Source organism: Marmota monax, unplaced genomic scaffold (genome assembly GCF_021218885.2).
Source record: "Marmota monax isolate L192 unplaced genomic scaffold, Marmota_monax_Labrador192_F-V1.1 WCK01_AAM20220418_F8-fsc00020, whole genome shotgun sequence".
NCBI lineage: Eukaryota > Metazoa > Chordata > Mammalia > Rodentia > Sciuridae > Marmota > Marmota monax.
This window is the reverse complement of record NW_026692912.1, coordinates 17,898,715-17,925,000: the sequence shown is the minus strand read 5'-3', so window position 1 is coordinate 17,925,000 and position 26,286 is coordinate 17,898,715. Positions and strand designations below refer to the sequence as shown.

The window sequence follows — 26,286 nt, the reverse complement described above, 5'->3', positions numbered from 1 at the left end:
GCGCCCACCACAAACTTGAGGGTTGCTGGGTAGCAGTTGCCCTGGGGTCTGCCCCCACGTGGTCAGCCTCCCGTGGAAACCCGGGGCCAGTTTCCGCGCTGTCCCGGCCCAGAGCTCCTGGGAATCCCCTCCTTGGTTCTGGATTTCAGCGCTGACTTCCTCCACACATCCAACTGGGTATCAGCACCCCTTCCTTAGGCTCCGGGTCCCAAGCACCCCATCCTCTCCAGCGCTTCTTCCCTCACATGATCCTCTCCCAAGGTCCTCGCTCCCATAGCTTCCTTGCTAAATCCCAGGTCAGATCTCCCCTTTTCTGGGTCCTCAACACCCTGCGGGTTGCACCCTCCTTGGCCGGCACCCCCAGCACCACGCTCCTCGCACGGAACCTCTCCCAGCTGCGGCAGGTCGGAGGGGCGCGCATACCTTACTGTTGGCAAGCACCGGGTCAGCCCGCAGCAGAAGCAGCAACAGCGGCAGTAGGAGCAGGGCCATCGGCCGGGGCAGGAGGGCGGCCGCGGCCATGGCACCCAGGCACCGCGGCCTGGGAAGCTCGGACAGCACAGCAAGCTCCGCTGCGCAGCCGGCTCTGCCGCCCCGCGCGCCGCGCTCTGCTCCAGCTCCCCGCCCCGAACCCCCTCGGCGCCGCTGGGGCGGAGCTAAGGCGGAGGGGTTCCCGCCCCGCCCGCTCGGGGCCTCCCTGCCATCCCGTGGCTTTCCAAAGGGCATCCCTGCCAGGACGCAAACAAGAGTCCGGTTCCGAGCCCGCAGGAGAGCGAGGCCAGAAAGGGGAGTCCCATACAGGTCGAGGTCCTATTCTGTGAGATGAAGGACCTTGGAAGTGTCCCTTAACCAATTTGAGCGTCAGTTTCCCCGAGGTAAAATGGAGAAAATCGCCCTTCTGGAGGGGCTGTGAAGTTCCAAAGAACGATGTTCCCAGCAGATGAGCCCTTGCGCTCTCTCAAGCCATCCCCCTTCTGTCCCCGGGACCCTGCTGACTCTAGTCTTCTCAAGTCTCAGCCCCTTCCCTCTCCGACCCTCCCGTGGGCTCCGAAACTCCAGCCCCAACTACCTTTTAAACTCCCCCTCTTCTTCCTGTCCCCCCAGAACAGTCCGGGGGCAGCCCAAGTCTCAGGATCCCCGCTTATCTTCTCGCCCTGGGGGTCTTCAGTCTCAATTCTTCACCAAGATGCCTTGTTGCGTCCCTGTAACCAAATCCTCTCCATCCTTCCTAAACCGACACCCAAGTCACACCTTCCTGAACCTCGCCCTGGTTTGTCTTTGGTTTTCCTTATTTCACAGGGGACTCCTTCCCGGTCTTTTGAAAGCCCTTCCTCCCCTGAACACCCCTTGGGCCTGAAGCCCCTCCCTCTTCCTTCTCTACCAAGTCAGTGTACTTGTCACTCTCCTGGGCTCAAGACAGATTGGCTGTGTGCTTACCTGGCCTTGTAAACTTCTGTTGCACTAAAAGGAACATTTACTTGTGCCCTAGATGCGGCCACCGCCCCAGCTCCCGGCTTCCCACCATCTTCATTTTCTCGTCACTCCATGGAACTGCCTTTCTGGTTTGACATAAGTTTCCCTTGTAGGAAATAGGTCATTAATGTGCACACTTTCATTGTTTCCAAGAGTAGCTGACTCAGCCATTCTCAAAGTGAGGTTTCCTGGCCAACAGTCTCAAGTGTCACTTGGGAACTTGTCAGAAATGAAGATTCTCAGGTCTAAGCCCAGCTAGTGAATCAGAAAAAGGTTCAGCAGCCCAGCAATAGATGTATTCAAAAGTTCTTCAGGGCTTGAGGACCAATGACCTAGCACAAACAGGTTCTCAGTGACTCTCAGCCGACTTAGGGAATCACATGTAGGCTATGTAGAGTTATATGCCTCTAAACTGGGCAACTCGGGAGGCTGAGGCAGAAGGACTGCAATTCAAGACCTGCCTCAGAAATTTGGTGAAACCCTGTCTCAAGAAAAACAAATAAAACCCAGACACTAGTATTGCTGTATGTATAAACGTGGCTGTATAACCAATGTGAACCTGCAATCTGTACACGTGGAAAAATAAGAATTCATACCCCATTTGAATCAAATGTATGATATGTCAAGATCATTGTATTGTCTTGAGCAACTAATAAAAAAAATAGCTGGGGGGCTGGGGATGTGGTTCAAGTGGTAGCGCGTTTGCCTGGCATGCGCAGGGCGCTGGGTTCGATCCTCAGCACCATATACAAATAAAATAAAGATGTTGTGTTTACCGAAAACTAAAAATAAATAAATAAATAAATAAATAAATAAATAAAACCCCTAAACCCCAATAAGTGGTAAAACCATTAAAAAAAAAAAACCCAAAACGATCTGGGGATGTAGCTCAGTGGAAAAGTGCCCCTGAGTTCAGTACAGAAAAAGAAAAAATCACATACAGGAGGCATTCAGTACAATTTTCAGTACAATTAAGGATCTTTTATAACTAGAGATCTCCTTCATAGGGAGGTGTCAAAATCAGGCTTAATGTGAAAAATAAATATTGTGTTTTTATGTACTCAGATGATCTCTGAAAGGGCACACAATATATTCATATGGTGGTTATCTCCAAGGAGTGGGGATCTGGTTGGCAAGAACTGGAGTCAGGAGAATTTCCGTTGAAGACCTTTTTTTTTTTTTTTGTGCATTCTGTGGATTTTGCAACTTGCTCCCTATCTATTAAAAAACCAAAAACCAAAAAGACAAAGCGTACTTAAATGTAGCCAGGCAAAGGTTCTCTTTCTCCCAAATGCAGCCTGGTTGCCTGGATTTCTAGGAGAGTAGTAGGTTGGCTAGTCTGCTGTCACTAGGAGTTCTGCCCCCTACTGGCCATTGTCCCACACAACCTGATGGTAATCTGGGGTGTCCCTCTTCTTGTTCCAAAACCATGGAATCTTCCACTTCCTTAAATGTGCCAAGCTCTGACTTACCTTTGGGAACTTTTGCTTGTGCTGTTTCTTCAACTGGATATCTTTCTCTCTACCCAGTCTGACACACTCCTACTCATTCTCTTCACCTTATTTGAATGCTCCTTATCCCAGAAAGCCACCACCAACTATAGTGAGCCCTGTTGTACATTCCCCCAGGATCTGGAACTTCTGAGTTCTCAATTGTAAGACTTTCATGCCATTGTGGGTTTGAGTGATTTCCTGATTTGATTAGTGTATGTCTGCCTCCTCCACCATAGGATAAGTTCCCCCTAAAGACGCTGATGCCTGCCTTGTTCTTTTCTGTATCCTTTTCTGGTCCTGTTTGTTTGTCTGCTTCTGGCCTCAGGACCATTCCCCATCAGATCTATCCTTATTCTTTCTTTCCTTACCAGCTCTTCTGTCTTCAGTACTACAGGTGCTGGGGGGAAATCTTTTTCATCTTTCTGAGTCTATGTATACATTCCCCTTGCTTTTCTCAGTGCTGTGGTATTTTGACTCTTCCTAGAAGCATTTTCAGTATCTGGGACTTGGGATCACTTTCTAAATAACATTAGTAACAGGTTCCATTTATTAAGACAGACCTTACATTGCTTTGTATATTTATTTTGATTCCTTTCATCCAGCCAGCAATTGGGGTTACAATGATGAGATAATAAAGAGCTTTGAGTAGTCAGGAGGATCTGGGAAGGCTTTTGGGAGGTTCAGAAGCCTGTGATAGATGGGAAAATTCTGATATATTTTAGAAGGCAGAGCTGAGGGAATAGCGCAGAGGATCCATCTCTTCTGTTTCTTCTTTCCCCCAATGCTACAGAATCTCCTCTCCTTGTAGGAGAGGCCAGCATTGCTCCCTGCCCTTGGGGGAGCTCAGAAATGGTGGTGAGGAAGCCATCACTGAGACCATTTCTTACAGTCTGCACAGAGTTCAACAGACCCTTGCGGTAATATAGAGGAGAACTAGTTGTTCCTTGGTTGGAAGTATTAAGGAAGGTGCCACTGAAGAAGTATTTTAACAACCTATAAAGATGAAAAAGCATTGGAAGTGGGATGGGTGAAATCAGCATTCCAGCTTTCTGACCAGCTGGGGTTGGAATCTTACCTCTAGGGGATTTCATCAGTGTATGATAAGGGCAATAGCTAGGCTACCTCCTTGAGAGACCCTGAGGTTTAGGCAACAAAATGTTAATGTAAATCTCTCAGAACAGTAGTCAACACAGATAAAGGATAAAGAATGAAGCACAATGTTGGTAACCCCCCAAGTACTAGGAAAGCGTTGCAAAACTTGCGTAGCAGGTGAGGGAAGGGGTGCGATAAGAAATGTAGACGGGGTCAGAACAGGAAGGAATGCAAACGCCAGGACAAGGATTTAAACGTAAGGAATCACACAGAGGAGCTAAAGAACTGGCGGGGCGATGGAGTGGAGGGAAGGGGAGGGACGCCAAGGGGAGGGCGGGAAATGAGCCGCCAGTGAGGAAGCTGCGGCACAATCCAGCAGAGAGGCGGGGGAAGCACCAGTATTCTTGTTCTTTGTCCTCAAGCAGGCCAGGTAGGGCTCAGACCCTGGTCAGTAGCTGCAAAGAGTACTTTCCTGAGGGCGTCGCTGAAAGACAGCCTAGCAGGCCCAGAGGCCGGTGGCCGCGCGCCACCTGGTGGCCCTTGGAGGTGTGCTCCGGTGGGAGCAGCGGAGAAAATCCAGGATTATGCTCTCAGGAAAATTCAGAATCTTGGGCCGGGTGTGTGTGGGGATTTTTCACCCGGACCCCATGCCTAGTCCAACCTCATTTCACAGGGAATCTGAGCAGAGGGAAAGGAGCTTGTTCTCCGGGCAAGGGGCTACTCAAATGGAGGGCTGCAAGACATCTGGAGTTAAAAGCCTAACGTTTTCTTTAATGGTAATCAATGTCCCCGAGCTTAGTTTGTCCATCTGTTCTACGGGCAGGGGGAAAATGAAAGAAGAGGATGAGAAACTTTACTCTTTCCCGCCCACCCGGAGGTAAAAGGCTTTAAACACTACCCCGGAAAGCAGAGTTGTATAGATTCATTTGCATACGAACGCAGTCACCCCGAGTTAAACTCCGGCCCTTTAATCTTCGGTCCAATTTGTCCCGCAGCGGAGGAGGAAGACCTTAGTGAATACCTCCAGGCCCCGCCTCCTCGGGGCCCCGCCCACAGGGCTGGGCTTCGTTGCACGTGCTCACCCGGCTTCTTTTCGATCCACCTCCTTGGGAAGACTCATTGATGGGGTAGGGGGATAAGTGGAGTCGTCGAGCGCTTCGATCACGGATATGTCATAATAAAGAGAAGACCCTGAAACAACCGTTTACTCAGTATTTATCAGAAGTTTTACCAGGTTTCGTGTTATCGACAAGCCTTGGATTCCTTTTTTCACGGCTGCTTACTCTTCTTCGTACCCATTCGGTTGGTGAGGTCCTGCGTGGCCGGCCTCTCCAGAAGGACTTCACTTCCCAGCGTGCCCCGCGGGGCCGTGCGTGGCAGTGGCGCGTGACGTCAGGGGAAGGAGCTGGCCAGTGCTGAGGGGGCGCGGCGCGGAGGGGCGCGGAGGGGCGCGGAGCCGGGTGGCTCGGGGCCCAGAGAGCGCCGCGGCCGGTAGCCAGCCGGCTCCTGACAGCCCCCCTCCCCCCGGTGGACGACGACGACGACGACGAGTGCGCCGGTCATGGCGGAACAGCGAACCCAGCGCGGTCCCTGAGCACCTCCGCATGGAGCGGGACGAACGGCCGCCTAGCGGAGGGGGAGGCGGCGGGGGCTCGGCGGGGTTCCTAGAGCCGCCAGCCGCGCTCCCTCCGCCGCCGCGCAACGGTGGGTGAGGGGCCTGCGGAGCCCTGGCCGGGCGAGGGCCGGCCTCCTCCCGCTCTTCCAGGGAGTCCTCTCTTCTCGGCCGACTTTAGCTCTGGGAAGCCGCAGCGGCTCCTCAGCGTGGACCTTCACCCCGGTCTTCAGCGCGGACCCTTCCTCCTCCTGGGTCTCTCTCGCTGCAGACCCTCCCCTTCCCTTCCCGCTGCCCTCCGCGCGGCCTTCCCCCTGCCCGGTTCCCTGGGCACCGAGCTCCACTTCCCCCTCCCGGTGGTGTTCCCTCAGCACAGGCCTCCCCTCCCCCCCGACCCCTCTGTGCCAATCCTTCCTGCTATCCCCGGGCCCCCACGCGGGTTCCTCTCCCCTACCCCTGCGTCCCCTCCGGCGGACCTCACTCCCCACGCTTGCGGCCCGTTCGTGGGGGCATCCGCCTTCTCCGGGTTCCCTGAGTCCTTCCTCCAACTAGGGGTCTCTCACGCGGGTTCCTCCTGGCCCTGCAGACCCGACGCCACACCCTGGTTCCCCCACCTTCCTGGAGCCTTTTCCATGCCACAGCCCCGCGCTTCCCTTCTTAATACCGCGAGCCCCTACACCCCCACCCTGCGCGGAGCCCCTGTTGATTGGTATCCTCATCGTTTCCTTTTTCGGACCTCTTGGTGCCTGTTCCTGCCTCGGCCTCACCTTCCCAGTCGGCCGCAGTCTCCTGCCTGCCTCCGTCCCTGCTCAGCCTCTTTAGCTAAACCGCCACTTTCAGCTGGCTCAGGTCTAGCCCGGCTGGGGGCCTGGGACACCTGCCTCTTCCTGGCGTCTGCCGGCGCGTCCCGGCCCGCACTTGCCCAGCCTAGTTCTCTTTCCTGGCTCGATCCAGGTCCTCGGGCGCTAAGAATTCCTCACCTGGCCGGACTCCTCCTGCCAACCTCCCCCTGCCCCCCGGTCCTGGTGTCCTCAGGTTCCTGGGGGCTCCCCTCCTGCAGGGTTTTTTATTTGTATCTGTTTGATATTTTCCCCCCTCGGTGTTTGCGGCGGAATGTTTTTATTGGTAACGTGTAAGGAGCTTTTGTGAGGTCGTAAAAGGTGAACTTTTGAACTTGGAAAGCGCCCTGGAGCAATTAGCGCAGGCGATAGCCCCGGGAGGCCTGCATTACAAAGGGTGCTCGAACCGGCCGGCAAACGCTCCGGCAGCAAACCCGATTTATTTATTTATTTGCCCTGCCTTCCACCTTTCACATCTCCTCATTTCCGAATAAAGGGCAGGCTCTCCGAGATCCGTGCCTCCTCCCCTCTCTGCGCCATAAACTCGCAATTCTCTGAAAGATCTGGGACCGAACAGTGTCTAACAAGTAACAGATTTCAAATTGAATACAAACACCCGGGACAGTTAGGAGGCACTAAAAATTAATTGCTTCGACAAGAAGTTTCTCAATCAGGACAGTAACTTGGCAGGTGCGAAGAAAGTAACCTGGAAATAGGTCACTTGGCTAAGCGCTCATTTGTTGGATGAGTGAAGAGCTACACAGGGGAGAAATCTTGGGTTGGATCTGTGCCTTCATAGGTTTATTAACTCATCAAACGTTTATTGTTAATTCAATAGTCTAGTTTTTTTTTTTTTAAACCATTTAAAGGAAAAGTGTTTAGAAGAGAGCCTGGTTAACTTGATGTTGCTGATCAAATAGTGATATTCAGAGCTCTTGTTCTTTTGAAAGATGTGTATGATGTGTGGTGTCTAGGTGGCTGGCTATCCCATGAAGTGTCTTTGGAGACTAATTTCTGAATGTGAACATGTTTGAAATCAATAAAACCCCATGTCACAAAAGAGAAGCCTGGAATCCAGTTAGGGTCTAATGGGAAATTATCATTGAAACAAAGGATTTCCTTAATGCGTTTGAGTTTTAAAGCTGGTTTGTGTGGAGTTTTGGTTTGGTATTAATTTGTGAATATTGTAAGTCCTAGTTTAAAATTTGCTGTGCTTAGTTTTTAAACCCAAGCACCGCAGCTATTGTATGGCCCACATACTAGTGAGGATGTTTCCTTAATGTCTTCCTATGTGTGAATACTTCCTGTGCCACCTGTGCATATAATGTAGATGACAGATTTTACTGCAGACATTACTTTCAGTTCTACTTGAGAATATTGTTGTAAGGGAAGCTAAAGAACTGCATTTGTTATTAATTATTCATTAGTACATTTTAAAGAACTAAATGGTAATTTTAACTCTTAATCAGATTTCTCATAGATAGTCTCATTTCCTGAATTGGTCAGCAGCATTTAAAAGGATGTTATTGAGTAATCTATTTCTGCTAAGGTGGTTTTAATATTTCACATCAGTCCAAGTTAGTAATACAAATATTTTTTTTTGTTGGAAACACGATGGGAGCTTCTAGCTTGATGGGCTTAAAAGAAAATACATAAATAAAATGGGGTTGTGGGTTTTTTTTTGTTGTTGTTTAAAATTAATGTATACTGTTTTACAATTCATGTTTATTAGTACTCAGGAACTTAAAATGTTCAAAGAAGAATTGCCCAGAAAAAAAAAAATCAAATATAGTTTGCCTTTGGAATAGTGGGCATATTTCTTTTTCTTTTTTATTTTTGCTTTCTAATTACTACTTTCCTCCAACAACAAACAAAACTGTTCAATCTCTAAGCGCACGCACACACCACACACACACACACACACAAAGAACTCCTGACTTTTTATCACAGTGACAGATTTCCATTTTGTATGAAGTGGTTGCAAGAGATAGCTATTTAGATAGGAGGTCTTTGGTCTGTGCCATGAAGAAATAAACTGGAGATGGAATTTTAAAAATGTTTTCCTGCCGGAAACACCACAGATGCTGAATTTACAGTCCTTTAATTTTTTTTTTTTTTTTTAAATTCTATCAGAAAAGAGTGGTTAGCCTTTTGATATACCATCACCCTTGCAGGAATTCCTTGTGCTGACAATGCTGTTTTCAGTTGTTGCTTGTAGGTTTTCATAACAAACATGAACTCAGTGATAATAGAGGTTTTTGCTCCCTTTTGGGATTTCCAAGGCATATGAATGATTTGATGAGGCATATGCTGAATGTTATATTTACTCGTTTTGAGAGTAAATTTTTAAATATTTAAAGCAAAAGAAAGTTATAAGGCATTACAAGTAATTAAAAGCACATTTTTATATAATTACACTTTATAGGAAATTGGGAGTTCACTAAATAGTATGATGCCTTTTTCCTGCGTACTATGCCAACTAAATGCTTATCCCTGAAATTAAATATTTTCCATGACAATTTAACTTTTCTGTTCTGTTACTTTAAAATTTAATTGAGTTGACTCAAAATTTCTGCTTTTGTTAAATCAGTATGCTTATACCTACAGTACACAGATTTCTTTTATTAGTAGTAGGTTCTGTGACCACAATAAAAAACACCCAAAGGCAACAACAAACAAATCCACTTGTAATTTTGGGCAGCTGATGTGGGAGATAACATTTCCAATCTGATGTACAATTTGCCATTTTTTTTCCTGAGCATTTCTGACTCTCATATATCTCAGAATATGATCATGACATGCTTCCTAACCCATAATTCATTCTGAATTCTCTAACAAAAAGGTGTATGCATGGGATGTGTTAGCATGTAAAAATGAGTTAAATGGGGGAGTTAATGAAAAAAACTGCTGGCAAATTTCCAAAAGTCTGCCTGTATCATGCATTTCTGTGTTTCATCCACCATTTCTTGGTTTCTCATTTCTTTGTTTTTTTTCCTTCTCACTTATGGGGCAAAGATAGAAAATAGACTTTTAGATTAAAATTGATTATAGGTGGACATGGTGCCACTGTAATCCCAGCAACTCAGGAGGCAGTTTCTTTTTGGAGATGGAAAATTTGAGGCCAGCCTCCTAGGTTGTCTCAAAAAAGATAAAGGGCTGGGAATGTAGCTCTGTGGTAGAGTGTCCCTGGGTTCTATCCCCAATAACTAAATAAATAAATACTGATTATAGCATAACAGAGGATGGTAGATTGAAATGACAACTGCTACTTGATAAAAGGGATATTTCCCATACCATTTCTTGTGCAGATTTAAATTGCTAATGATGCTTCCCATGATTTGTTGTATTAGAAAAACTGGTTCGCTAATGAATTGTGTTCAGATGGCAACTTCTAGCTTCAAAATTTCACCATGCTGGGGCTGGGGTTGTGGCTCAGTGGTAGAGCGTGCGCTTTGCGCATGTGAGGCACTGGGTTCTAGCCTCAGCACCACATAAAAATAAATAAAGATATAAAAAAATTTCAACATGCTAGGATAGATCCTTCCACATCAAGAGAGACTTTATTGTCAATTTGTCTTGGTCTTTGGGTTCTTGTCATTTTTTTTTTTCCCTCACATTCATTTTTGAGTTGTGGCCAAGTTAAATGTCATTTCTTTGTTCAGTATTTTTTCAAAGCATATAATTAAGTAGAAAGTTAAATCTGAGAAGATGCCTTTTAAGAGTAAATTTTACATTGTTGGTAAAATCTATTTTTTAAAGTAGGACAATAAAAGTGTCTTATTTTTTCTCTAACACTTTGGAAGTATTTCCAGAACCAACAAGTTGTAAGGGTAAATGTTTTCTTTCTAACTTTTTTTTATATTCTTAAGGTTATTTATTTTTTTAATTTTAAAGTTTTTCCAGACACAGGTAATTTCTTAAGGATTTATGGATGCCTTCAATTGACAACTGGGGTTCAGAAATACCAGAATTATTTAAATTGGCAAGAAGGAGCTTGGTATTGAGCAGGTAATTCTTTTATGGCTATTGAACTTTTTGTAATTGAAGTTTCGGATTCCTCTGAGCTTAATCTTAACTTTGAAAAACAACCTGTCCCTAGAATCAAGCCCATCTTCTGTTTATTGGTCTTCTGGTATAGCTTTTCTTCATGAAAAAGGTGAAGGGTGTTAGATCATAGGTAATGGAAAATGAGATTAAAAAAAAAAGTGAGATGTTCAACCTGCTTTTTCATTGTGGTTTAGAAAGCTACAGAATGGAGAACTGTATTTGAAAGAATAAAGGTTTTCCTACCTTATTTTGTTCTTTCTCATTGCCAGTTCAACAGCAGTCTTTCTAGAACAGCTTCTCAAGAAAATAGATTTTTCCGCTAGTTACAATCATTTTAAAAAGACTTTACTGGTGTTCCCGGTAATTCTAATTAACAGTGATTTAGTTTGGGAGCAGACCAGGATTTCCTTAGCTGGCTGCTGGGGAGCTGAATTGCTTTTCTCCCCACCCCCAGCTACATTGAATCTTTTGATCCCAAGCTACAGTGGCTGTCATTTGAGAAAGCAAACCGAGAGAAAATAAGTTGTGAAAATAGCCTACTTTGAACCTTCATTTGCATGTTGGAATTTTTGTTCTTTAGATTATAGGAATAGTTGAACCCTCAAAATTTTATCTTTGTGGAAGCAAGCTGGCCAAATTATTGTGTGTAAATAGAAAACTCCTGAATTTCCTTAAAAAATACATTGTTTTTTTCTTTACAAGTTTGGGGGATTGTTTTAATACTGACAATAGCCATTTCAAGAAAGAAACTACCCTCATTTTAAATTCATAGAAGGCATTTAAGAGTTTTGAATTTCTTTAGGAGTGTATGTTTGATTGAAAACAAAGTTAGTCTCTATTAAATGGAAACATTTAATTCAAGGTAATTGTGGGTTTTCCTTCAGTATTATATAAGCTCAAATTGAAGACTCTCACAAATTCTTACGTTTCATACTAAATTACTCCTACAATTTTGTTATATTAAAAATTAACTTTAACAACTATCTTCACATCTTTACATTTAATTACAAACACTACACCCTTCGATTTGTTTACACCAGAGAAGCCATTCAAGCATAAACCACAGATGGCAGTAGTAGTATATTTTTCTATTTTCTGGACTGTTTCTTGCTTTTAAGTTGGTGTCCATTCTATGGGCACTGTTGATAAGTCAGCTGGCAGGTGTAATGTTTCTAAAACCAATTCCCTGGACAGCAACATGTAATGTATTCCGGGGAAACAAATCCCAGCATTTGATTTGAAGATATGCTCTGTGGGTGGTTTGAACAATAATACTTTTCTCTCATTGCCAAATTAAGATATTATAAAAAGAATTTGGTGATAGTAATTGAAGGAATTGTTAGAGTAATAAATAGCCCATTGAAAGTTGAAGTGTAGTTATTGTGGTATTAGCAAAGAATGTGTTAAAAGATATTTGCTTGGCCAATAATTTGCATTGGAAATAATTTATAATTCATTATATATTTTGAGAGAAATACTTATGCGGAAGAGGTGGATAGCCTTCTCACTTTTTTTTTTGGTGGTGCTGGGGATCGAACCCAGGGCTTTGTACATGCAAGGCAAGTACTCTACCAATTGAGCTATATCCCCAGCTCTGCCTTCTCACTTTTTAATTTCCAATTCCTCCTTTCATTTCATAAATCATGGACTGTTAGATATGTCTATATAAAAGCATTTCAGAGGTTTGTTAACAGTTTAACTTGTTCTTCCAATCCTTTGCTGTAGTGCCAAAATTTGTGATCTCTATTTTTTTCTTCTAAAACACTGAATAGGGAGATAATTGATGAAATTAAAATGACTGGGATATTTTACCTATAATGTTTCTTTAACATAATCCCGTAATTTAGGAAACTAGTACAAATCTGTATTAAAACAAAGGATAGACTAATTTTAGCAATGAGAATTAGCTTAACCATTCCTGGTTTTCACTTTAAGGATTTCTTCTGTTTAATTCGTGTGCTAATTTAAATCTGAAGCTGTATGACCTTGGAAGAAATAAAAAATCAGTTTTGACTATTTTCATTAGTTTCTTATGCTCTACTGCATCAGATACAATGTTCTATTTATCACCATTTATTCCAATTTATGTAATTTAGTCTTTTACAAAAGAAAACATGGATAAGACATTGCTTTGTAGCCTTATATATCCTTTTCATCATCCTTATTTCTTGCCTTTTAAAGTTTATAAACAAAATAATGAAGTAGTTAAAAATAATGAAATAATCACTCAGTTGGACTGTGTTTACTTTCTATCATTAATCATTGTTGACCACTCACTATTAAATTGTTTCAGACTTAATTTCTTCTTATTTATTGAGTTCTTAAATTTATTTAGGGTTGTATCTAAAGTAGTAGTTTTCAAAATGTGGTCTATGAACCTCTGGGGGTCCCTGAGACCCTTTCATTATGTTCTCCAGGTCAAACTCTTGTCATTATATTACTAAGACATTTGCTTTTTTCTCCACTGTATTGATATTTGTACTGATATTTTTAAAAAATGATTGTGGGTAAAAACTGCTGGATCCTTATAGGAAATCAGGGTACCAAACTATTCTTTACCTCCATGCATTTTTTTTTTTTTAAAGCCATTTTCACTTGAGAATGCCCTTGAAGAAGCAGGAAAAAAAATTAATTTTATTAAATCTTTTTTTTTTTTTAAATTTTTGTAGTTGTAGATTGACAGCATGCCTTTATCTCCCTATCTATCTATCTATTTATTTTTTTTAATTGGTGCTAAGGATCGAACCCAGTGCCTCACAAATGTTAGGCAAGCGCTCTGCCACTGAGCTACAGGTTAAATCTTAACCTTTGGGTATCTGTGTTTTTGTTGTATGTGTGATGAAATGGCAAGTACACAATAAAGCATTTCTTACGTATACTTCAATAGAATGGTTGTTTTTTAAGGAAGAGTGCTTGTGTGATCATATTGTGAGCTGAATTGACTACTTCTTTTCATTTAACACCATATTCACTTAAAAGAGCAATTGACATACTATGGTTTGTTCATTCAGTCCTGGGCATTTGTCTGACCTCCAAAATGAACAGTGAGCTTGTCACATTAAGGAAAACTAACCATTTGTTGCCAGTGAATAAAATTTGAGCTTTCAGGCAACATTTAGAATTTTGAAAAACTTGTACCTGTAGCTATGAATTTGGCAGCTTACCAGTAACTTAAAACATTTTCTTATAAGATGGATGGTGGTAATAACAAATGTGATTTTTAAAAAATATTGTATAATGAAATTTGTTAACTATTTGGAAGTTCTGCATATCTCAGTGATACAGTCTTTTCCAAAACACTTAGGTGTGATAATTAAAAATCCTGTGTGGGCAAAAGACCTTTTAAAAAGTCATATTGAGCTGGAGGTGGTGGTACATGCCTATAATCCCAACAGCTCAGGAGACTGAGGCAGGAGGATCTTGAGTTCAAAGCCAGCCTCAGCAATTTAGCGAGGCCCTAAACAACTGAGTGAGACCCTGTCTCTAAATAAAATGAAAAAAGGGCTGGGGATGTGGCTCAGGGTTTGAGTGCCCTGGGTTCAATCCCTAGTACAAAACAAAACAAAACAAAACATATTGACCTGTAGATTTTAACTTAATGGAGTACACATAGTTTGCTGTCAGTAGTTTTAGATAGCACCTTGAATTCAACTACAGGAAATCACCACTTATTGAATTTTGGTATAATATCAAAGGAAAACATGCATAGCTATTTTAGAAAGTGAATTCTTACTCCTTTTCCAATTAGGAATCTCTTTTAGGCCAGATTTCTACCTATACATCATCCAAAACCACATGAGAAACAAAATCCTGAACACATACATACATCACAACACACTGATTGGAGAAACAGGAGGATCTAGCTTTTGCAATTAAGCCAGATATTGAAGAGATTAGCAAAAATGCAACAGTGTCACTCTTCTAATTTTTGTTTTATTTGAAAATGTAATTATTTTTAATGTTATTTTTGTTAATGCCTTATTACTTTCAAATGAATATTTAAAATATTTTTAAAGGGGCTGGGATTGTGGCTCAGCGGTAGAGCACTCGCCTAGCATGGGCGGGACCCGGGTTCGATCCTCAGCACCACATAAAAATAAAGGCATTGTGGTGTGTCCATCTACACCTAATAAAATAAATATTAAAAAAAATATATTTTTAAAAATTCAGTTTTATTCTTAAATATGGTAAATACCGATAGATGAACTCACATAAGCACCAGTTTTTTGGGTTCTTCAATAATATTTAAGAGTATGAAAAGGCTCTTAGGAGGGCACTCATACAAAACTATGTGAGACTCATCTAAATGAACCAACTTAATTTGTAATAAAATGGTAACTTCATCAGATGCTATTAGTACTTCTTAACTTTAGGATTTTCTTATCTTTCCCCTTTCTGTAATGGAGCTACCTTTTGCTGGAAATGAGAGGGTATTATTTTAAATTTTCTTTGCTTGAAGCAAAATGAAATGTGTCATAGTTCACCCTGAGTTCTCTGATAAGCCTTTTGTTACCTGCTACATGAAACCTATTGCTTAACTGCTAATTATCTTGTGGCAGCAGTTTTCTAACAGAGCCCTTTTCCTCAGGAAGGATAGACTTAAAATTGTGGGGAAAAAAAATCTGACGATACAATAATTTTTAATAAGATTTATTGCTATAAAAATAACAAAATATTAGATAAAACTCACATCTTTTAAAAATATTTGCTTTTTTTAGACAAGTTTAGCTTTCATCTTGTTTTTAAAGTTGTGGTTTTTGGCAATGTCATTTTGTGGGTTGGTTTACTTTCAACCTGGTTTTCCCTAAGGTGGTAATAAAGTAAGGAGCAGCAGCTCCTCTTCTGGTCTAAGAATACCCTTTCTTAGTGTGAGTAACATTTTAGTGTAAGTCAATTACTATGTTGTTAAGGAGTTAAGGATTTATTCCTTAGGGTAGTTGTTAGACAGAACTCTTTCTGTAGTGGGCTTGGTGTTGAAGAAATGTCACATAACAATGTGAATAACAATAAGGAGTTACTGCATCAGAATTTTAGGTGAAGATTGGGTTGGCGATGAAAGATTAGTGATATATTTAGGCTTTCTCATAGTTCTATGATTACCTTGATGTTCATGGAGTCTCATGAACCTTTTAAACATTTCTATGTTTTGTGGGGATTGCAGCTTAGTTATAAGATACATTTTACATTTTAATGCTTTGATTTTACTTAAAGTTTCAGCTGAATTTTTTGTTAATTTTTTTAGTTGTAGATGAACACAATATCTTTATTTATTTTTATGCGGTGCTGAGGATCGAACCCAGGGCCTCCTACATGCTAGGCGAGCGCTCTACCGCTGAGCCATAACCTCAGCCCCCAGATGAATCTTTAAGTGTATTCTCTATTTTATTTTTGATTTTGAAATGTGGTCTTGCCATATTACCCAGACTGGTCTTGAACTCCTGGGTTCTCGTGATCCTCCTGTCAACCTCCCAAGCAGCAGGCACTATAGGCATGTACCACTAAACCCAGCTTTTAAATGCATACTTTAATTGAGTTAAATCACTTTAAGTATTTCTTTAAAATATTTATTTTTTAGAAGTAGTTGGACAAAATACCTTTATTTTATTTATTTGTCTTTATGTGGTGCTGAGGATGGAACCCAGGGCCTCGCACATGCTAGATGAGCGCTCTACCACTGAGCCACGCCACAATCCCAGCCCATCACTTTAAATATTAAACCCAATAACTGATGCAGATTTTTTCCTCCCATGTTCTTACTGTACTCTTGAAATTTAATTTGTCATGAGATTTCCTCTCTAGCTTTGCAGTCCTTCCCCCAAGATACCATTTTTGCAGGATAATAAACCACCTGGGGGGAGGAAACCCCCCATTGACATCCATTTAGAGAGCTTTGTTTTTTTTTTTTGAAGTGCCAGTAGTACTTCCATCTAGGAGGAGGAAGGATTTTGGTAGATGGTGTGTGAGGGAAAGGGCAGGGACTGCTCTTCTAGAGGAATAATGGTTATAGCTATGTAACTTTTGTCACTTGATCTCTCTGAACTTCAGTGTTCTCATTTAATAAAGGCAACTAACATTTACATGATGCTTCTATAATACTCCAAGCAGCTTACATATATTAGCTCATTTTATCCTTATAATCCTATGAAGTAGAATTATTGTCTCCATTTACAGATGGGAAAACTGAGGCCGACAAAGGGTAGGGTTAATCCCCTCCCCTATTTTCACAGTAACAGCCAGGAAACAGTTAATAGTTTGTTCACTAGATTCAATATGAACTCCTATATTTTAGCACCTTGGAATTTGACTAGAGTTTATAAAGATCTGTAAAGTGCCAAGCATAGTGTCTATGCTAAAGCAGACATTTGAGAATACAGGCCATTTATAGTTGTTGAGGCCAGGAATTCAAGTCCTATAGATCAGAGAGACACAAAGATTCACTTTTCAAGTTCCTGTGACTTGTTTTTTTTCACGTTGACTTTAGTAAGTAATTGACCAGAATTTTTATTTTTTTTTTTTGCCAAATTGGTGAATCTATGGAGTGCTAAGGAAAATGGATTTTGGGCTGCTTAAGGCAGGGATGATATCTTGTACCTGTACTTCAAGCACATGGAATTGATGTTTCATGAATGTTGAGTGAATGAAAGAAGAGGCAGTTCAGGAATCCGAGTCTTGTACTTAATCAGAATACTTTGTTGGTAGTCAGAAAAAAAAAAAAAATCTAAAAAGGGAAAGGGAGTTGGTTTTTTTTTTTTTTTTAAAGCTGCTTGTGAAAATTGAGGCCAGAATCTAAGTTAAGCAGTATATTAGATTTAGTAAGCTGAGAAAGTTGATGTGTCCCTTTGAAAATAGAAATATAAGAGCTAGCTGGCCAAAGTGTGAAATATAGAAGGTGATTTCCTAGCAAAGAGAAAAATGGAAGATGATAGATAGTGTGGGTTAATAGATTGAATGGTAACAATGTAGTTTGAGTAGGAAGGACTTCACCTTTTTTTTTTTTAATATATTTTTTAGTTGTCAATGGATCTTTTATTTATTTATATGCAGCACTGAGGATCAAACGCAGGGCCTTCATGCATGCCAGGCAAGTGCTCTACCACTGAGCCACAACTCCAGCCCAGGACTTCACCTTTTTTGGGTGTGTGCTGGGGATTGAACCCAGGTGTGCTTTACCACTGAGCTACATCCCCAGGCCCCCCATCCCTCTTTTTTTTTTTTGAGACAAAGTCTCGCTAAATTGACAAGGTTGCCTGCGAATTTGTGAACCTCCTGCTGTAGCCTTCCAAGTTGCTGGGATTACAGGTTTATGCCCCTGTATCAGGTTTGGGGAAGGACTTCACAGAACAGACCACATTGAGATGCTATAAGTGAGGCCCAGGAAGTAGTTTTATATCTGAATTCTGATTTTTTACTCTTTTGCAAAGGCATATCACTCTGGGCCCACTTATGAAATAAAGGGGCTAAATTATATAATCCCTGAAGGTGTTTTCCAACTTTATGTTGGAATGAATCAGTTGTAAAACAGGAAGTTGCAATTTAGGAAAGCCTTGCCTAAAACAAATAGCTGTTTGTGGTACCTACTGCCCACATTCTCTAGGATGATTTCAAATTCTATTTAATCATCCCTCTAAGAACACTTATGCGTAGTCTCCCTGTTTATTCTTCACTTGTCATTGGGCCTTTGTTTCATTTATTTATATGTGGTGCTGAGAATCGAACCCAGTGCTCCACATGTGTTAGGCAAGTGCTCTACCACTGAGCCAAACCCCAGTGCCTCCCCTCCTCCCTGTTTTGATTTTAGAACACCTCGAAGGACCACATAATTTAAAATTCCATTCTGAGTCTGATTTTTGTTTATAATTAAAGTTCTAATTTTATGGGAATTTATAATATAAATTGAGATGTTCATTTTTGTTTTTTAACATGACCTCTTTTCTTTCCACTTATAATTTCTTCCTGCCACATTTTCTTTTTTGTGAGTACAATTTCATTTATTGAGTAAAATCCATAATTAATTTCAGAGTTTTCCCTAATGACTTGTAAAGGGGTTTTTATCTGCAAATTTCATTCACATTGAGAAGAGTCGTATCTTAAGATTAGATGCCTTGCCTTTGAAAATGTGGGTTCATTAAGGAAAATTGCAAAACAGAAGAGAAAACTTAAATGCTGCTGGCCTGTAAAAGGGAACCCAGCAGGAAAGGGGCGGCAGTGCATGGGGGAGGGGCAAAGTGGGGGGTATAGCAAGAGAGCTGCAGTTGAAATATTCATCAATCATTTTACTGGCACCAGGAAACCAATCAGCCTTTTAAAGAAGAGAACTTAATCAATCACCTAATGTGGGAAAGTACAATTGCTTTCCTACAAAAAAATATTCCTTTTCTTGTTGACAGATTAACTGAAAGATTGGGCTAGTTGGAATTTAGAATTTAACTGATGGCAAGTAGTTACTGAAAATGCTACTGTGATGAATGCATTTAACATTTCAAGATAAAATTTCCTATCTGCTGTGAGCCGTTTCAAAATATTTCAAAGTAAGTTTGCTTTTCATATATAATGTTCATTAATTAATGAACATTTATGGGCAATACATGTGAAATACTGTAAATTTATTCTCCAAGCTAATTCTGGGAGCACAGATGGGACTGGGCTGTATTTCAAATACTTTGTTTGGAAAGCAGTGTCAGAGCTTTGTTGAAAGGGGCATATCCTGGGGAACACAGTTGGAAGTGATTGCATGTAAATAAAAATCAGGAGGGATTTAGCCTGTATCTTGAATTTAGCTTTTAAGTGGTTCCTGACTTCTGTGCTTAAATTGCCTATTATCCTTATATCCTTAGGTGTGAACTGCTTAAGAATTTAATGTTTTAGAGTAGGAAGTATGTAGTCACTGTAGAAAATATAGAACATGAAAGGAAAATAACCTAACATCCTTATAGACTTTTTTCTTTTTTTTAAAAAGAGAGAGGGTTGGAGGGAGGGGGGGAGGGAGGGAGGGAGAGAGAGAGAGAATTTTTTTTAATATTTATTTTTCATTTTTTCGGTGGACACAACATCTTTGTTTGTATGTGGTGCTGAGGATCGAACCCGGGCCGCACGCATGCCAGGCAAGTGTGCTACCGCTTGAGCCACATCCCCAGCCCTATAGACTTTTTTCAAATACTAGTTTTTTTGCCATCATATTGTAAATACTGTTTTCTGTATTTTCTCATGTAATAAACTTCACTCAATAGCAAATTTATATAAAACTCGATAGCTGTATGATTGTTTTTCATTGCCATCCATTTTGATAATTTTAGTTTTTCACCGTTTTTCCACTGCTGCCCATACTATTTTGTGCTTTCTTTGGGATGGTGGTGGTGGTGATTTTAAAAAGTATATATCTACCTCAAAGTACCTTCACTAACAACTAGTTTATACTGAGATACCTCAACTTCTAACTTATAAGGATGCTGACTAGAGATGTCAGTTGGACTAATTTTTTTAAAAAATGAATGCTTGGTGCTAGAGATGAAATTGAGACACTGTGGTAGGCCGTTTATATTGTTTTTTCTCTCTTTTGGTGAGAGAAAATTTTTGCCAGTGCTTGTTTTTGAACCTTTTGGATTCTAGCACTAGTTTTTTCATGCACGTTGCCTCCCACACCCACCCAGTATTTCCAGTTTGGTCAGAGCAAGGCTTAAGGACCTTCTGACACTGCCTGCTTTTCTTTTATAGATTTTGGGTGAATGAGTGGCAAAGATACTCTGGAACCTTCTCTGGTTGTCTCTCAAAATCTTGGGAGAATGAACTGATACGAGTGTGTCTTCTAATACATTTATTTTCTTCAAAGTCTTTAATATGTTTTGAGACTTTTCAGCTGGGTATGATTATAAATTAGGTACATGGAGAGATGAATTAAACTTGAATTTCTTTAGAAATCTGCATAATCTGCATGGGTTTCTCTTTTCTGTCATGACCCTGCCTCCAGGTTTGATGGTGAAAGGATCTACATAAATCTCATACTAATTTGTTTTTCTTTCCTTTTTAAAAATTATTTTATTAGTTATATATGATAGCAGAATGCACTACTATGATATGTATAAATGGAGCATAATTTCTCATTTTTTCTAGTTGTACATGAAGTAGAACCCAACTGGGTCGTGTAGTCATATATGTACATAGAGTAATAATGACTGATTTACTCTCTACTGTCCTTCCTACTCCCATATCCCACTCCCCTCCCTTCATTCCCCTCTACCTAATCTAAAGTAACTCTATTCTTCCTTAGCTCCCCTGCCCTTATTTTGGGTTAGCAGCCACATATTAGAGAAAACATTAGGTCTTTGGTCTTTCTGGAATTGGCTTACTTGGCTTAGCATAATATTTTCTAGCTCCATCCATTTACCAGCAAATGCCATAATTTTTTTCTTTTTTAAGGCTTTGAGTAATATTCTGTTGTGTATGTGTACCACACATTTTCTTTGTCCATTCATCTGTTGAAAGGCACCCCGTTTGGTTCCATAGTTTAGCTACTGTCACTGTAATATGCTGATTTTAAGTCCTTTGGGTATAAACTTAGTAGTGAGATAGCTGGTTCAGTGGTTGTTTCATTCCAACTTTTCTGAGGAATCTCCATACCTCTTTCCATAATGGTTGTACCAATTTGCAGTCCCACCAGCAGTGTATGAGTGTACCTTTTCCCCCACCTCCTCACCAACATTTATTGTTGCTTGTATTATTGATAATTGCCATTCTGAATGGAGTTTTTATTTGCATTTCTTGATAGATTGTATTTCTTCTTCTGTGAAGTGTCATACTAATTTGAAAGACTTTCACATTTTTTAAACTGGGATGGAAATGGAAACACTTTGATTGTCTATAAATTTTTAATTAAAGATAAGTCATTGGCTGAAATAAAAAGAAGGCGTCTTCAAGTCTTTTTAAAGGTGTGTGTCATTGACCTGGGCATGGTGTCGAATGCCTGTAATCTCAGCAATTCAGGAGTCTGAGGCAGGAGTGTTCACAAGTTCAAAGCCAGCCTCAGCAAATATAATAAAATACAAAATACAAAAATAAAATATAAAAAAGGACTGAGAATGATGCTCAGTGGTTAAGCGCCTCTGGGTTCAATCCTCAGTACAAAAAAAAAAAAATCTTTGTGTCTATTGAAAGTAAACAAATGTTTGAAGATTCTATCTTTGCTCCTTTGCTTACCACTGGTGGTCTGAGAACTTGAAATTGTCCAAGACAGTTGTTTATAATACTTTAGTAAGAAAGTGAATAAACCAGCTGTTCTTTCTCTCAACTATACCAAGTATATACCTCCTCAAATTCTGTTAGTAATTAAAATCCTTGAGATGACCTTGAATTTAACTGAACTACAAAAAGCTGTCTTGAGTTAAATTTATAGCTTTTGTTGATTTCAAAAGAGGTTGGGTAAAATCCTATTCTGTTTGCTAAAGCATTAAACTTAGTCTTGGGTGGACATTGAAGATCAGAAATGATGAGAGGCACTATTATGCAGAAGAGAAGCTCATATAGAACATTTAAAGAACATAGAAGTTCATATTGAACATTTAAAATATTTTTTGAAAAGATTTAAGGTTGAGTGAAATTTCTTTTTAATTTTTTTTTTTGGTGGACACAATACCTTTATTTTTATGTGGCTCTGAGGATCAAACTCAGTGCCTCACATGTACTAGGCAAGTACTCTGCCCCTGAGCTACAACCCCAGACCCTGGGTGGCATTTTTCAAAATGTCAGTTTGGGCTATTCAGATTTGCTGAAAAGACCTATCTTTTCCCTATGTTTTTTAAATTTTCCCTATCTTAATATCAAAGAAATTTTTATTGTATGTGTGTGTGTTTAGTTATAGTTGAACACAATATCTTTATTTATTTTTATTCAGTGCTGAAGATTGAACCCAGTGTTTCACATGTGCGAGGCAAGTTGTCTTATCACTGAGCTACAACCCCAGCCCAAAGAGACTTTTGAATCTTTTAGAGAATAAGAACAAATATTTACCACTTTTAAAAAAGTAAGTTTAATTGATTCTTAAAATATATTTTACAGGATTATGAACTTTTGTTAATAAAAGTTTATGATTATACTTAGTGTTAAAGTAAAAATATTACTATTTAAAAAATGCTTTAGGGGCTGGGGGATGTAGATCTGTGGTAGAGCATGTACTTAGCATGTGCAAGGCTCTAGGTTCCATCCCTAGCACCAGCACACTCACATTGCTTTATATACAGACTATTTTATATGATCTATAATTTTTTTGGTTTACCCAAAAGTTAGAATATATTCTCAGTTGTTAGAGATCCTCGAACTACTATCTTATTGATAGAAGGAACTTTGAAATTGTTACTAATAGGAAAAGTCAGGTTTTATCTGTCAATAGGAGAGAGAAAACTTGTCTCCTAGCATCATGTATGTGATAATTTCCTGAAGAGTCCAGCTGTAAAAAATAGTTTGAGCAAGTCTAAAAGCAAATCTAAAAGCAAAGTCTTTTAGATTTTAGAATTAGTTTTTATATTTATTTTATGAGACTAGGGTAGACACATTTTGACAAAATAAATTTTGTCATGAAATCATATGCCTGTGTTTCTGTGAATGAAGCCAACATAATAAAAGGAAAAAGGTCTTAGTACATAGCAGGCATTTTCAGTCAAGAGTCCCTAATGATAGTAATGGAAGTTCTCAAGCAATTTCAGCTCTGAATTTGATCTGAAATCATATGAGCAATAAAGAGTATCCAGTCTAAATAAAATAATGACATCTCTGTTTGTTTTTTTTTTGCCTAAAGTAATGCCACTCAGTCTGAGTAGCAGATACATATGTTTAGGTAGTTATTGTATTAGGGTGTGTGAGGGGTTATAGTTATATCAGTAATTTTTTAAAAAATTTTTTTGACATTTATTTTATTTATTTATATGTGGTGTTGAGAATCAAACCCAGTGCCTCACACATGTCAGGCAAGTGCACCACCACTGAGCAATATAGCTCCAGCCCAGCAAATTGTTATTATGATGTAGTGATTATTAGATGTATTTGAGCATGAGTTTTCAAATTAGACCTAAGGTAAATCCTTTGTTTCCTATTATTTGACTTTTTGGAGGAGGGGCAGTGGTAAAAGCTTGTGGAATCGCCACATAGATTTTACTGGGGAATGAAATGAGATAGTACGTGAAGAACCTAGAATGTAGCTGTATAACTTTAAGAATATGAATTCCTGAGTTAATTTCCTTTTCTGAATTTGATATGAAATCATATGAGCAATAAAGGTATGCAGTCTAAATAAAATAATGTAAATAAAGTTACTGAGTTCACAGGTCAAACAAACCAGTTCAGCAAAATCCAAATCACTGAAAACCAGTTTGCCACATGTTCAGTTTACTTAATATCTAATGCAATAAAAGTCAGTTTGCTAAGTCATATTTGTAGAATTTACAGAATCATTGTTAATTTTCCTCTCCTTTATCCTGTCTTCCTTTCCTTTCTGGAACTTCCTTTCCCATTCCCTGCAACCTACACTAGTCTGGATTTTTCCACCAGCAGAGGTCCTCTTCTTCTTCCAGTTCTTTCTAGCAACAGGAACAGAAAGCTAGGAGAAAGACAAATTGAACATTCTTGAAAATGCTGTTATCCTGTCAGTTGTCACTTGGCAGAAATCCTTAAAGCTAATCAGAACGACCCATCAGTATTAATTGTAATAAACTACCTAAATACTAAAGCAAATTTTGGGTAAATTTAGAAAATTGTGGAGATTTGGTGAATTGAGTTGGAATTACTTCACAGATTTGGAAAAATTAGGAAATACATATAAAATAAAGTGGCCATTCACATAGGAGTAAGACTATTTTTTTTTTTTTAAATGTACTCATTTATTTTTTGTGGTGTTAGGGATGGAACCCAGGGACTCTGACGTGCTAGGCAAGCATCTACCACTGAGTCTTTGGTGTTTTTGTTGGGAGCATTCTACTTGGGGTTGGATCTTTTCCTTTTTTCTCCTCCTATGGGGTTTTTCACCTGTGAGTTCTAGTTGATTAGTAGCAGATGATGAAGTGATCAAAACTGGTTCATGGGCCACCAATCACTTGGTGATTACAGCAATTTGAATTTGCCTTAATGAAGTATCTTAATTTCGCCTGGACTTCTGTTATAGAATGGCCCTTCCTTTCTTGGTACCTTCTGGGGTTTGACTTCTCAGTGATTTAAGATATGTACTATTCTTTCTGTAGCACTTTATTCCCAGTCACTTGCTTGTAACTAAATCATTAGCCTTAGGAGATTAGACTGCAGCTTTATCAGGGTAAAAAGCAAGGCGAGGTCCCTGGAGGTTCTTAGTGGGAAGTATTACAACCAGAGGAAATGCTCAGGTTTTAATATACAGGAAGCCTAGCTTCCCTAACCCTTTTCCATATACTCTTTCCCTAGAGGTCTCTAAAAGTGCTTTCAGATAATATTCTTTAGTTGTTGAGCACTCAGTTCCAGGCATTGGGTTAAACTTATTTGTGTAATCCTTTCTGTAGTTTTGAAAGATTGTGATAGGCCCATATTATAGTTAGGTTATTTTTCAATTCTAAGCCTCTGTTAACCTATCAGCACTTGTATCACTATTCCAGTAAACCAGTTTGTGTATGTGTTGCTGGGGATTGAACCCAGGGCCTCGAACATAGAAAGCATGTGCTTTAAACTAGTATTTTTCAAACTTTAATTTTTTGTTTATTGCCATCATGATTTTTGCCATTTTCTAATATAGTTTATTTAATATTTGGATTTATTTAATAGTTAATACTTTACAGCCAAAGGAATTAACTATTTTGGGTTATAGTTAATAAAAGCATTAACTATAACTATTTAAGACAAAGTTTGTCATTATTTTAAACAAAAAATTATTTACCACAAAAGAAGGTAACAGTTAAAATATGTTCCATGAAAATAAAATTGTGGTGGCTGTGGCTCAGTGGTAGAGCACTTGCCTAGCGTGTGTGAGGTCCTGGGTTCAATTCTCAGCACCACATATGAATAAACAAAGTGAAAAATCCATTGGCAACTAAAATAAATAAATAAATGAATGAACAAACAAATAAATAAATAATAAAATTGTGTTAAGTTCTGACTAGATGCTATTGTCTACCAGTCTCTGATTAGGCCTTTCATAGAAAGGTTGATTAATTTGGTATAACTAGTACCAAACTGAAATTTTTCTTCTGATACTGTCAGAAGGATTGAAAGAGAATTGAAAAGGTAATAGCTTTGGAATAAAGTAATAAAAAATACAAAAATAAAATAAAAAAAAATAAATAATAAAAAAATAAAGTTTTTTTCTCTTTGAACCACTTAAAATTGTGAAGTGGTCATCTTGCTTTGTGAAACACTAACACAAGTGATGGTGTGCTCATTAGATGAATAAACTGAGGCTTAGAGGGGAGGACATTTGTTTTAAGTTTGAACCAGTAGTTCTACACACCTTACTACTTAAGCACACCCTCTTCTTCCTTCCTTTCTTTTCCTTATTTAACCTCAGTCAACTTCTGTCACTCTTCTTGCTTTTCTTCTTTTCTTCCTCATCTGGAAGAATTCAGTTGACTCCAGAATGGAGGAGATTTTTAGATGCATATTTCTGATGTTTTGTTATTTTTACTTAACTATTGTGAGAGAGTGTTTCATCTGAAGGAACTCAGGTCTTTTTGAAAACATTGCATTTCTTGAATGTAGTTCTCTGAGTTGGCTATAAAATAATTTTATA

General features: G+C 39.7%; 2 protein-coding genes across 7 annotated transcripts in view; one reads left to right on the top strand and one right to left on the bottom strand.

Moving 5' to 3' along the window:
• Olfml2a (olfactomedin like 2A) overlaps window positions 1-609 on the bottom strand; it is a 31,201-nt gene extending 30,592 nt beyond the window's left edge. For 2 of the 3 annotated variants that reach the window (XM_058581733.1, XM_046451858.2), the window contains exon 1: window positions 424-559. Coding sequence is in view for 1 of the 3 variants with exons in the window: in XM_046451857.2 (XP_046307813.1) it covers window positions 424-522 (99 nt within the window). In the remaining 2 variants the exon portion in view is untranslated. Of the gene's footprint in view, window positions 1-423 lie in introns of all 3 variants that reach the window. The other variant, XM_046451857.2, reaches the window with a different exon arrangement.
• A 4,823-nt stretch (window positions 610-5,432) lies between these two features.
• Window positions 5,433-26,286, top strand: part of Nr6a1 (nuclear receptor subfamily 6 group A member 1) — a 211,325-nt gene continuing 190,471 nt past the window's right edge. For 2 of the 4 annotated variants that reach the window (XM_046451748.2, XM_046451746.2), the window contains exon 1: window positions 5,433-5,762. In XM_046451748.2, coding sequence (XP_046307704.1) covers window positions 5,663-5,762 — 100 coding nt within the window. In that variant the 5' untranslated portion in view covers window positions 5,433-5,662. The remainder of the gene's footprint in view (window positions 5,763-26,286) is intronic. The other 2 variants (XM_046451745.2, XM_046451747.2) reach the window with 2 other exon arrangements.